This window comes from Phaenicophaeus curvirostris, chromosome 15 (assembly GCF_032191515.1).
Source record: "Phaenicophaeus curvirostris isolate KB17595 chromosome 15, BPBGC_Pcur_1.0, whole genome shotgun sequence".
In the NCBI taxonomy this organism is placed as follows: Eukaryota; Metazoa; Chordata; class Aves; order Cuculiformes; family Cuculidae; genus Phaenicophaeus; species Phaenicophaeus curvirostris.
This window is the reverse complement of record NC_091406.1, coordinates 8043717-8056574: the sequence shown is the minus strand read 5'-3', so window position 1 is coordinate 8056574 and position 12858 is coordinate 8043717. Positions and strand designations below refer to the sequence as shown.

The window sequence follows — 12858 nt, the reverse complement described above, 5'->3', positions numbered from 1 at the left end:
TAGTTTCCCTAGTACTTGCAAAATTCTTGAAACTTGGTTCAAAACTTCAGGATCCTTTAGTAGCCAGAATATAACCTGCTCTGTTCTCAGCCTACAGCTCCAGTTAAAAGGCAGTGCAAGGTAACCCTCTTAGCCTGTTTGTGTGTCTTCTGTTTGAGGCCAGCTGCTCAGCAGTCTAAAGCTGATCTTCCTGAAGCTTGATAGGTGAAAAACTCTTAAGTTTTGAAAACCACTAATAAGATAAGTAATAGCAGCAGCCATCTGCACTTCTTTCTTGCTTCAGAGAGGAAGAGGTCTTTGCAAACACAGTTTTTCCTGTACGCCTTCATTCTTTTGTCTCTGTCAGGGGTGCTACAGGCTGAGTTGTGATGGAAACTCCTGCCCAAACTCTAAGGTTTCTCCTGGTTTTCATTATGCAACCATTAGATTGTAACATCCTTGGGGCTATCTCCAAACTAGAGACATTGAGGTGTGCAGCTTCATATCTAATCTGTTGTCTCAGACTTAAAAAAGAAATAATCAAAAATATTATCTCTGTTTTCAGGCCAGGCATCTCTCCAGACTCAGAATTCAAGACCATTTCTTTCTTATGTAGGATATTTCCAGGCCCCGGCCACCTCAAAGAGCTTTGCCAGCTAATCCTGTCCCAGCTAGACCCAGAGCCTGGCCGGGGAGCAGCCCTGCCATCTCATTGCCTCCTGCACACCCCAGAACCCCAGGACGACTCCAGCCTGTGGCAGAGGTAGGCACTGAGTTGCAATAGTGAGAAATGCATGAGCATCCCCTCATCACTGGGGCATAAAACTACTCTGAGGGGAGTAACCTTGTTATCTTACAGCAAAACACCTTCCTGCACAGCCCCACATGGTGGAAATGGAGAGGCTGTTGGGTTGGTTGCCTCGGGTTTTATGTGTTGTTTATTAAGCATTTACTATGTTAAACAACAGTTAATCCAGTCCTCCACATCCCTGAGCACTTCCTTAGGTAAAACATTTGTGTGAGTGGGGCTGAGCAATGAGGGTGTGTGTACCCAGAATGGTTAGTGAAGAGTAGCAAAAGAGGTAAGTCCATACATGACTTGAGGACCCCACTAAGGGAAAGAACCCCCCTCAAGCCTCTCCAGCCATGGCTAAGGAAATGCTTTCTCTATAGGAAGTGTTTCCCAAAAGTGTCCTTAATAAGAGACTTTGAGTCGCTGAGCTCAGCTACCTGCAAGCTAGACCCCTTAAAATGAAAAATCTCAACTTCACACACCACAGGTGCTGCCTGCAGCCAACAACATAACTGAGGCCAGCTGTAAAAAATGGGAAAAAAGCATAAATGTCATTGCACCACTGGTAGAAAGCAGGAGAGTTTCCTGTGTGATGCATTAGGGTGTGAATGTTGCATGTGAATAGAGACAAGCTTCCCCTGGCCTGCTGTAACATCAGCTCTGGGAAGGGGAGAGGGCAGCATATGGTCTTTCATCAATGCTCACCCATTTCTCTTTTCCCCATTTTCCATCTCACCCAGAATCCTGGTGTTGGGGCAGCTGGAGCAGCGAACATCTTGCAAAGGGGACAGCCAGGCTCCCATGCGCACTCATGAACCAATTGTTCCTGGCTAGCTCTGACCTTCACCGAGTGAAGACTGGATGGCCTTCTCACATGAAAAATATTCACAGCCACAGACAATGTATTGGTTCCTCTCCTCTAGCCTCACTTGTTTCCCACGTGACTCAACAAGCTGCAGTCAGGCTTGGCAGGAGTGCCCCAGGAACCGTGCTGGTACATGCCAAGCTGAACTCAGCACTCTGCTGATAGCCTTTTCCATATAGGGATGACTTGTTTATATGGTACTTAAATATTATTGTGCAATATCCAGTGCAGGGATGTGGGCTTCACATGTTTTTAATCAGTTATTTAAGTGTTACCAGGGAGAACAAGCTGTAAGTGCAGGTGCTGGCCCTGATGGGCTTTCATTTAAGACCCTGCCCTGCTGGCTCCCTCAGCCCATCCATGCAGCTGCAGGAGCATATATATATATATATATACTGGTGCTATACAGAAACTGCTGCCTCCTGGGAGAGCAGAAGGCAGCCACTGATAACTTTCTTCAGCTTATTCTCAGTTTACAGTGGGTGGCAATGGAGACCACAACAGGGGGCAAACCGTGAAAATATTCCTGGTGGAAATAATCTGTAGGTCACCATGGATCTTGTTTAGCTTGAATAGAGTGGTTTAATTATTTTTCCCATTTAACCATCTTCAGCAAGAGCATTGCAACCTGTCCTGCAGCACTCGCTTGTCTTGCCTCAGTGCTGCAAGACCCAAGAGTGTTTCCAGCATGGCCCATGCAACCTCATCTCTGTCACTGGGACACAGTCAAGGTACTAGAAGAAAACATGGAGCAAATGGCCAGAAGGAAGATCAGCAAAAGGCAGTACAGAATCTTCCTCTCCAGTATGCGGTACCGTGGATCAGTAGACACTTCTGCATGTGTCTCCTCAGGCTTCAGTCCATGCTGAGCAGTAATTCAGCATAGGGTGTGTGCTCCTCATATCAGTAAGAAACCTCCCTTGAAATTGCCCCGGTGGTAAAAGAGCAGAAACGTTACTGCAACACATGGTGCTTTTGTAGAGCAGCTCATTTACTGCAGGGTTTTTTTCTCCAGGACATGAGTGTAGAGAGCTGTCTGTGTGCACTTCAAGCAGCTGATGGTTCTGACCCTGTGGACCCTCCCTTACGAATTTGTTGGTTTTCTTTCTTCTAATGGCTTAGGCTTGTGTACATGTTTTCTCAGGATTTTGAAGGATGACCTTTTGTTATGCCAATTTTTTTTCCTTGAAATAATTTCCTAGGAGAACACAGGGAATTCTGGAACTATGGTTACAATAACAGTTCTGTTGTGTCTGATTTATTATGACAAATCCTCAGTGTGATTGCTGCTGCACATGTGAAAAGTATATTATTGGCAGAGAGAAAAAGTCTTGTCTGATGGTTCTCTTTCCCTCAGCTCTACTGATTGAAGAAAAATGCACATAAACCCTAAGCACTCATTAAATTCATAGTTTTGTGTAGTAGTGTGACTGTAGGATGACTTAAACCACACTAGTTTTTTGCAACTTTACTACCTCTTTCTCCACAAGAAAACAGTACACAGCGTGTGTCTTGAATTTCTTGTTGATTATTCCTTATCTTGAAAATCTTGGTCTTTTTCTTACCTCCTATATATTTAGAAAACAAACCAACCTAAAATACTTCTCTCTCTCAAATAAGGGATGGCAAATGAAGCATGAACTTTCTAATCTTTGTATGTCTTTTTCTACAGGTGAAATGTATCACATATAAACAACCTGTATATTCAAACAACTCCCATATTTGTTGTTTCTTGAGGTGCAGCTAATGTGCCTATAAAATAGTGTATTTTCCCACACACAGCTGGAGCAGTAAGCTGGACACATATGGTACATACACTGTAGTAGCAGAGATTCAACACAAGAAGCCCTCGCTTGAAGACAGCAGCATATTTCTGCTACAGCCCCTGAGCTTTATCAAATGGCCACCAAAAAGCACTAAGAATATTTTGACTATTTCATGCGAGCATGGGATCAGGCTTTTTAAAAATGTCCCTCCGACACACGGTGTTCAGAGAACAACTGGATGTGCCCAAACCCTAATGGAAAACTTGATTGCTGAGATATCATAGTCTCCAAAAGGCAGTTTTAAGTAAGTCCTTTTAAATTTTCATCTGAGTGCAAGTTGAGTGAATGAGAATAGAACTGCAGGAGGAGTAAAAGATGATGTTACTTGGGAGAATACACACCAAAATACATCTCACTTTCTCCTGTGTCCACATATTAATGGTTTACAATAATGCTCTCTGTGTATCTATGCAAATACTTGAAGAATGCCATTCATTGTGCCTTTTGCCTAGTTTTAATAAATTTGTCAATTGTCCTTAACAAGCATTCTGTCACTGTGTGCCATTTTATTACCTTGGTTCAAACCTTCATTTTATAGGTGGCATTTGTCCAGAGATGGCAGGAGAGCTGGAGGAATGGTCTTAATGAAATGCAGTTCTAGGCAGTGAGAAGGATGATTCCCATTTACAATCTGTTTCTAAAATAACATGCATAAAGTAGTATATCAATTAGGATGCAAAACCAAAGCTGGAATTAATTGTTTGGATTACTTTTAGCTGCCAAAGGAGGTCGCTGCTGTTTTGCTCTCTGACCCAGATGCTCTTTCTGCTGTACTCAGCTGTCCTTGAGCCTCTTTATCCTTTAGAGCTACACCGATAAAATCAGATAAATCATTAAAAACTTTAAGATCCACTTGAAACAGGGTTTTCTTGTGTTTCTTCTTGTTTTGGATTTTTTTTTTTAGAAAAAAAACTTTATTTCCATTTCCACTTTCAAAAAAAAAGTACTGAAATGTTATTAAAATAAGAGATTGTATATTCCTCTCCCCTCCAACCCCAAGTTGCATTTGCTCAGTGATGCTCAGACCTAGGTATAACAAGATCAGCATCCCAGACGTCATCAGTGTGTGCTGTGGTTGAGGGATAATCCAGCCAGAGCTGCCTCTGGACCAAGGCTCAGGCTTCGCTGATCCCTGTTTGGGATCTGCTGTGAGAAAAATGAGCTCCAGTCTCCTTGTGCTATAAGACCCAGCAGCAAGATGGGAGAAACTTTTAACTATCGTAATACCTTCCTTTTTCACTTTCCAGATGTGAAAATGTTATGTCTCTCAGTCCTCTGTCCTCATCACTGATATAAATCCCAGAGGGTTTTGAAGATGAGCTGTGACAAAGAGTTCAGGTAACATCCATGCTGTACTGAGAGAGATGGAGAGGTGTGGGACCACTCTGGGATAAACTGCATCTGTACAGCTCTGCAGAGCATCACCCAACTTAACGTCTTTTTAGCTCTTAACACAGAGCTCATAATTCCCTCTAAACATAACCAAAACAAAAAAAAGCTTTAGGGATTAAATGATTGATAGCAGGCCAGGTCATGTGTCTCAAAGAGTTGGGGGGCTTTCCAAGGTCAAGACATTTGCTAAGAAAAAAAAAAAAAGTCTTAAAATTTACAACAACTCACTCTTGGCTGAAAAGATTTTTTCGAAGACCACAAAGTCTTGAGGATGAGGGCAGTGTTTCTCCTGACACAGTTTATCGCGCCAGAGCTTCCCAGCCTGAGCGGGGCTGCCTTTTGCCTGGGTGAGGTCTGGATCAGGCGCAGCAGCTTCACAAACCTCATCAACATGGCCTGGGCACCATAGGTGGTAAAGACAAAAAACCCAAACAAACCCCCACAGAATACTAATTAACACTGTGCTGCAGGAAAACTCCTTTACCTTGCAAAAAAACAGGAGTGGAAAAATATTTCTCTGCCATGGTCCCGTAAAAACACTTCATGGCTTGGGTCCTGCCCCTGAGCCTAAGTGAGCAACTGTTCCAAAATTTGCCAAGTTTTACCTATATTCACCAACATTCTTGACCCATATTTGCAGAGCAAGTAATTAAAGATTGATGAGCAGAGTCTGAATAGCAGGTGTGGCGCATTCAGTCCTTGTCTCCCACTTCTGTTTTTGATACTGGTGTGTATTTTAGAGTTCACGCAAGCACCTAGAAAGGAAACAAAAGAAAAAAACACTAGTCAATGACTCCATCAGGACCTGGAAATAAACACATCAATGGCCACCTAGGGAAAGGAGTGTAAGAGTAAACATCATCCCTGCCAAGCATAAGAGATGGGAAAGGGCCTCAGAGAAGAGCTTTGTCCCAGGAGCATCAGGTTTCAAGAGGGTTTTCATTTTCAGTGGCTGAATGTATTAAAGCCCAGTGAGGATTAAACATACCTCTTGGTGCCAGACTATGACAAGGAGCCAATCCAAAACCCCAGTGAAAGACATGGCTTTACTCTACCAAGCCTTGGATAAGACACTGTTTTATTTTCTACTTTTCCGTTTTTAAATTGCTCACTAGCATCTGGAACATTGACATCAACCCCTTCACCCAACCCACAGACCCTTGCATGTAATGTGCTAGGTGTAGATCATAAATACTTTGGGTTTATCATCTGGGGCGATGCTGGAGTTGTCCACCTCTATCAGGATGTTCTTGTCATCTCGGGTGACAGGTGCTTGCTGTTCATTCTGGAAGACTTGTGGTAGATTCCCTAAACTGATGTCCATGTCTTTGAAAGCATGGAGTAAAAACACTCCCAAAATGATGGTGAGAAAGCCACAAACTGTCCCAATTATGTCCACCACGGTCATGGTGACCCATTCCTTAAAGAGGATGATGGAAGTTGTGATGACGATGGTCGTAAACAGCACATAGTAGATGGGAAACACCAAAGAGGTGTTGAAGATGTCCAGAGACTTATTGAGGTAGTTAATTTGTGTAGTGATGGATGCCACCAGTGTGATGACTAGGATCCATGTCAACGGGTGCTGCAGCACTGGCTGGCCAGCAAAGAAGCCCTTAATGGCAATACCCAGGCCCTTGACTGAGGACACGGAGAAGGCACCAATAACAGAGCAGATGGTGAGGTATATGAGGATATTGGTCTGGCCATAGCGGGGTGCAAGGTAGAAGATCAAGAGGAAGCAGATGGCCAAGAGGATCGCAGCATAAGTGAGGAAACCTGGAAGAGAAAGAGAAATAACTTAAAACTCAGCAGCGGGTATGGAGGACAGAGCAGTACGCACTGCCCAGCCTCAAGAGAGAAAATGCAACCTCCTGCATACCTGGTTCTTTCAGCTTAGACAACATTTCATCCAGAGTGGTGACCTCCTCATCCTCTGGGGCATGTATCACCATCACGGTGCTCCCCACAAGGCTCAGCATGCAGCCCAGCTTTCCTAGCAGGTTAAGCCGTTCTCCAAGCAAATATGAAGACAGAATGGCACTGCATGGGACAAAACCCCAACATCAACTCGTGTTTTATAGTCCTTTAAAGAAGGAACTGCAGCTAAACTAAGGTAAAGAATGCCTTCATGTGATACAAGGACACAAATTTGTAGTAAATTTGTTGGGTTCCAGTGTGTTCATACACAAACACGTTGCATCTACTGACAGCCAAACCTGCAGAGATACAGGTGTAATCTATAGGTCGTGGCTCATGTAGCAGGAAGGTAAAAAAATGCTGAATGTGTTAGCATATCCTCAAAAACATTTTCAAGGTCTCCAGATTCACTCATGAGCTTTTGGGCATTATGAAGCCTTTAGTGCCCAAGGAAATGACTTCAACGTTCAGCATAGCAGAGAGGAAAAAGCAACCTGATAGCAAAAGAGTTAGATTCATTTTAACTAGAGCAAACCATCTGAACTACTAAGCCCCAGAGAAACTCTGAAGGTACTGGGGCTACAGATATATCTACAAAAATATCTAGTTGTTTCCATAAATATTTTGGGTCACACACCAGAGTAGACCTAACTCTGTTTGCTTATGCGTTTCACATGAACACCCCTTCTATAAAGCCTTCAGTACCTGGAGTCATGTGTTTTGATACAAATTTCCTTTTTAAAAATAAAACAAAAAAATAGATTTTCAGCCCATCTGGCAAGAGGCAGAAATACAAAACCACAACAGCAGAGTCCCCTAAAAGACTAAAAAACAGAAGTCAAACAAAAGATACTTTAAAAAACAAGACAGATATGTTAGAGTCTTTTAGATTTTTAGTACTGTTCACTACAAAACCAAACCAACCTTCAACTGGCTAAAGAGTTGGAATAACTAAGGAAGTAATATTGATATTTGCAATAATTTAACCTGAAGTGTACGTGGCTGTTATCCACATACAGCATTTCCAGAAGGGCAAACTGCTTAATTCAGTGGTTTCCAAATGATCCCCCAAAAGGAAAACAACTGTTACAGCATTTTTTATAAAACACTGTGACTTTTTTTTCCTTTTGGCAGAATAAATCAAATTAGCATCATTTCAAGTCTTTCCATGTTACAAAACAAACAGGCAAATAAAAGAGGCGAACTTCAGACACATTAATCACCTTATGAGCACGCTCAGAGCCCCCAGAGGCGTGACGATAGTTGCGGGAGCAAAGGCATAGGCGGCAAAGTTGGCAGCTTCCCCTCCACCCACTAAACAAACACAAGAAAAATAAATACCAGTGAGATACAGCATACTTTTTGTGGTTTAGATTGTGGGCTTGCAAACTAGTAAGACATCAGTTAGCGAGTGGGTTTTCTTATGAGGGTTTCACGCTGCTTCTGAACAGAGCCAGATAGAGGGTGGAAATCTCCCCTGTACAAATTAATGCAAGCAGAGGGGCATTCCTGGAGCCACAAGCCCCCACAAAGAAGGGCTGGGGCACCAGGGCTTGGCCATCTCACAGCTGCCCATATTAACCCATTAGAGCCCCATAGCCCAGCCAGGCAGCTGCAGTGCATCTGGGTAATTAATGAGGGAGTGGGCAATTGTGGGAGCTGTTGGGAGGCTGCTCCTAACCCACAAAGTGTCTCTTTGGGGCTGTGGTGCCACTCTCTGGTTGAGCGTTGCTGCTCCCTGAGCACTGAGTATTGTGTACTTACTAATAGGTTGTGCTATGGTGGTTGTGCAGCAGGAGCTGCAAGGGCAGAGCAAGGTGAGGGCACCTTGAGCTGCAAGGGCAGAGCAAGGTGAGGGCACCTTGAGCTGCTGCTGCTGCAGTCGTAACAGCCACAAAAAAATGCTCTGAAAACACCTCTACTGCTCTTTGCACAGCCATGAGTCCAATTTCAGAAGACTCTGTAATACTGCAGCATGAAAAAGATTTAAAGACTGGTCTAAGCGAAGCAAGTTGCGTTCAAGAGAGGGGCCACTACCAACATCTCCTTGCTGTCTCCCTTATGCTGCAGATGTAACCCAGATACACACAGGAGGGTGTTTGCCCTGTGTGTAATACACCAGCAGACCAGCCAGCTGCCTTATTAAAACCTGGCATCTTATGCTTTTGACCGGGTTAAACTGAGCTAGCAAGTCCTACCAGCTCTGCAGGAGGATGGTGAGGGAGACCTCATGTGGCTCACAGCCTCCACTCCCCTTGAGGTACCTCTGCTGCTGATAGGGGAAGTTGCCAGAAAAAAGGCTTTAAGTCACCAGATGCTGGGCTCATTCCACAACTGATTCACAAGGACACAGCCTGGATAAGCTGCAAAGACATGGGAACAGCTTCTACTTACTGGTTAACAAGCCAGCCCACCAGAGCCAGTCCTTTAGGTAGCCATGGCCTCCATCTCCTGTGGAAGCAAAACACACAGGTATGCAGGAGTTAACAACCTTTTTCTTTGGAGAAAGAGATGAAAAACGTCCCTTTGGAGAGGGTTAAATTGCAAAATCAAGTGTATGACAAAGATATCAGCCTGGAAGCACAGAATATGCAGACATGCTGTCCTACGTGGACATTACATTGAGTGCAAATATAACGCCAAAAAAGCAAACCCCCGTAAGTTCAGGAATTGCATAAAACCAGCCTAATGGCAGGGGATGGGGATGGACTCAAGATTGGTCTGCGGCTCAGGTTTGCTGTTTGAGTCTAGACAGTCATTTCATTGTTCCATGCTTCTGTGATCCCATATGGGGACACAATAAAATAGGGACAGTGATACTGACTTATTTTTTAAAATTATTTAAGAATTGTTCCTAGGCCAGAAATGGGCAGCAGTAGTATTTTAATTATCATTATTTTGTTTTGTAATTATGCAAGCAGGTCAGCTGCCAGAGTGCATGATTGCAGTGTTGCTGGGATATGTCCAATTCCACAGTGCAACTCCACTCTAGGCAGGGCTCCTCCAACATTTTCCATCCAAGTATATGTGCACGTAAACACCTGCCTCACCCTAAGTTACTGGTGCTAGGGGAAAGTTATCTGTATGTTGTTGAGCAACATACCTCAGAAGTATCCCTTCTGAAAACCACAAGCAGCGTACACACAGATGGCAGGCGTGCAGTCCTGCATTAATAAACAGCTCCTGCTAATGCAAGATAAGGGGCCACTTCCTTATCTCAGTGCCTTGGTGGCGAAGCTGGCTAGTGTATCAACAAGAACAAGAGTAGGGTCGTGGAGCTGTGCTGTTCTGCTCTGATCTGTGGAGCAGGAGACTTGCACCTTTGTGCAAAGCGACATATTTCAAATACCTTTCAACACTCTGCTTCCTCCTGGTCTCACGCTTTCCCATGTAAGACCTGTGATGGGCAGGTATTGTTCTTCTGGTGGGTGCACATCTGATCACACAGTGCACGTGACTTACTACTTGAGGTGCAAGGCAGGGGAATGCTGCTTTTGGCTGAGCCCTTCCAATGCAGGGCTCTGTAAATTAGCTCCTCAGCTCCAGCAGAACACTGCTGTCTGAATCTCACACACAAATAGACATGCAGAAAAGGTCTCTCTTACCTTGCTGATGGAAAGCTGATGTGTACCCAGAGGTGTTCCCCTGCCATACGAGTGCTGGAGTTTGGATGATTTGTGTGGTTCTGGGAACAGCTGGATGACCATCTCCCTCCTGCCCCCCACAAAAGCCTTACCTGCCCTGGTGCCTCCCTTCTCCACCAGCCGTAGCAGCCCCTTCTTCTTGAGGATGACGCTGCTTCCAATGAGGAAACTGGAGAAGACAGCCAAGCCCAGGCCAATGTAGAATCCATAATTGCTTTCCAGATGGGTTATCCAGAAGTTATCTGAAGTCCCATTGTCCTGAGCAGAGTCAGCTGGGTCAGCATTGCCAATCACTCGGCAGACGACTCGGTGGGAAAGGCATGAAAGGGTGACCAGAGACCCTATTAAACCCCCATTAAGATAAGAGAGCAAATTACTGATATGACTAGCAACAGTGCTGCTATTGCTTTTGGGATTGATTCAGCAGTCTCTCTGAACAGCCACTCGTGCTGTCACCTAACAGCACATGCCCACCTGCTCTCAAAAACCCAGGACACCTCTTTACTCACACGTGGAAATGGCAAGGTGTATAGTGACAGATTTATGAAGTGTAGTTCAAGCAGCTCGGTGACACTGAATATATCTGCCAGTCTACACTTTGAACTGCAAGGCCACAAGGATCACTGTAACAGTGTAAATTGAATTTCCAAATATCTATGCCAGAGTCTCTCTACCAAACTTCCATATTACAAATTTGAATTATGCTGTATCAACACAACCCTGTTGATTCAAAGGCTTTGGTGCTTTCCAGCCAACTAATCCTTGCACCTGCCAGTTCATCTGTAGCTTAAAGCTTTGGATTTATTGTGGAGCGATGCCAGTACTGTGTAACTGTGTACCTGTTGTAGCTCTGTATACCAAGTGGTGCCATGGGATGGCTGTAAGGCTTGTCCCAGACCAAAGTTTCATCTACATGTTGCCTCTACTGACTAAGGATTTTATTCTATTTGCAGATTTTCTGAGTGCTCGTAAAGCATGCCAAGTTCTGACAGTGTGGAAGGACTGAAAGCAGTCACAGTTCTCTGCTGTACATCAAAAGCACTAAGCCCCCGTGTCTCTAGCCAAGGTGTGTTGCTGTCTGTGGGCGAGAAAACTGCTGAGTTTCTTCTTCCCTGATGCTCCTACCACACCCAGCAGAGCTTTCTATCACAATCTTCACTCCAAGTGTGCTACAGCGTGACTGTGATTGTGGGGAAAGGAGCAGCCAGGTGGAGTGTCACAAAAGTCCCTTTAAAGACTTTAAAATACTTTAATTTGCTGCCTGAACTCCTGTAGGCATTACAGAGCAAATATTTGTGTCTACAAGGGCAAGGGTAGCAATGGCTAAACTGCTCTGAGCGCATCTGGCAGCCTGGGCATCGCTCCCACCTTTTTCCTGAACTTAAAGATTGTCTCAGATCTCCTGCAGCTGCACCTCACGGCCCCTGCACGTGTGCTTGAGGATTCGGATCTGAATCGCATCCAAACATTTACCAACGGAAAAAATCCCAGTTACTTTCTAGATGAGTTTCCAAACCTTCCCCAATAAGTTTCTTTTTATAAAGGAAAAACTTCCTCGATTGTGAAATTATTCCCGGGAAACAGGGACAACAACTCGCCTCCTCGGTTGGGTAGAAGCCTCCACAAGGTGCTGCTGGGCACAAGCAGTGGGATGGGGCCATGACCCACAGGATTAGGTAGTTTTTAAAGGAAAAGGTTAAATCCTAGCTCCTCTGCAAGCTGTGAGGCTGACAGCGCGCCGCCCTGGCTGCTGTGCGGCTTGTGGATAGAGGGAGTTCCCCTGTTCCTATGCAGACCTCAAAAAAAAAGGAAGAGAAGCCCCAAAGTGCCGGGCTCAGCCCTCCCCCGGGGTCCCTGGGGCGCACCCACCGTTGCCGCAGCTGCCGTTCGCCTCCAGCCGCTCCATCGTCCTCCGGCTCTCAGAGCATCCCGGGGCCGCAGCCGCTGCTGGCGGCGCTGGGGAGGGCTGGGCTCGCTGCCGGCACACCTGCCCCGCCGGCTCCTCCTCCTCCGGGACGGGGCTGGGCTCGCTGCTCCGGCGGCTGCAGCGCTGCAAGACCCCGTCCTATCGCCCCCCAGCTGCCCTGCCCCGGGATCGGGGAGAAGAGGAGGAGGAGGAGGAGGCGGCGGAGGCGGCTGGCAGCAGCCGCGGGTGGGTCCGACAGCCCTTGCCCTCAGCAGGGATGAAGCTCCCCTGGCTCAGCCCAGCCAGGGCTTTCTGCTGTGCTTTCCCATGAGGACAGGCTGAGAGAGTTGGGCTTGTTCAGAGAAGGCTCCGAGGAGGTCTTGTAGCAACCTTACAGTACTTGAAAGGGGCTACAAGAAAGCTGGAGAGGGACCGTTCATAAAAGCCTGTGATGATAGGACAAGGGAGAATGGATATAAGCTGGAGAAGGGCAGATTTAGACTACACATTAGGTTGAATTTATTCACCACAAG

General features: G+C 45.5%; 3 protein-coding genes across 4 annotated transcripts in view; 2 read left to right on the top strand and 1 right to left on the bottom strand.

Moving 5' to 3' along the window:
• ADAM19 (ADAM metallopeptidase domain 19) overlaps positions 1 to 3079 on the top strand; it is a 32839-nt gene extending 29760 nt beyond the window's left edge. Inside the window, exons 22-23 of the mRNA XM_069868863.1 lie at positions 596 to 742; positions 1513 to 3079. Of these exons, the coding sequence (XP_069724964.1) occupies positions 596 to 742; positions 1513 to 1587 (222 nt within the window). The 3' untranslated portion in view covers positions 1588 to 3079. The remainder of the gene's footprint in view (positions 1 to 595; positions 743 to 1512) is intronic.
• The window catches only part of MED7 (mediator complex subunit 7), a 158903-nt gene that overhangs the window by 43458 nt on the left and 102587 nt on the right, over positions 1 to 12858 (top strand). The gene's annotated exons all lie outside the window — the stretch shown is intronic.
• On the bottom strand, positions 3214 to 12388 carry NIPAL4 (NIPA like domain containing 4). 2 transcript variants are annotated; one of them, XM_069868880.1, is made up of 7 exons: positions 12289 to 12388; positions 10512 to 10760; positions 9170 to 9226; positions 7999 to 8089; positions 6738 to 6898; positions 6051 to 6634; positions 3214 to 5610 (listed from the first exon to the last, which is right to left on the bottom strand). In XM_069868880.1, the coding sequence occupies exons 1-7, from the start codon at positions 12323 to 12325 to the stop codon at positions 5599 to 5601; spliced, it is 1191 nt and encodes a 396-aa protein (XP_069724981.1). In that variant the 5' UTR covers positions 12326 to 12388; the 3' UTR covers positions 3214 to 5598. The 2 variants fall into 2 exon arrangements, with proteins under 2 accessions (XP_069724981.1, XP_069724980.1); XM_069868879.1 differs by lacking the exon at positions 3214 to 5610 and having other exon boundaries at positions 6015 to 6634.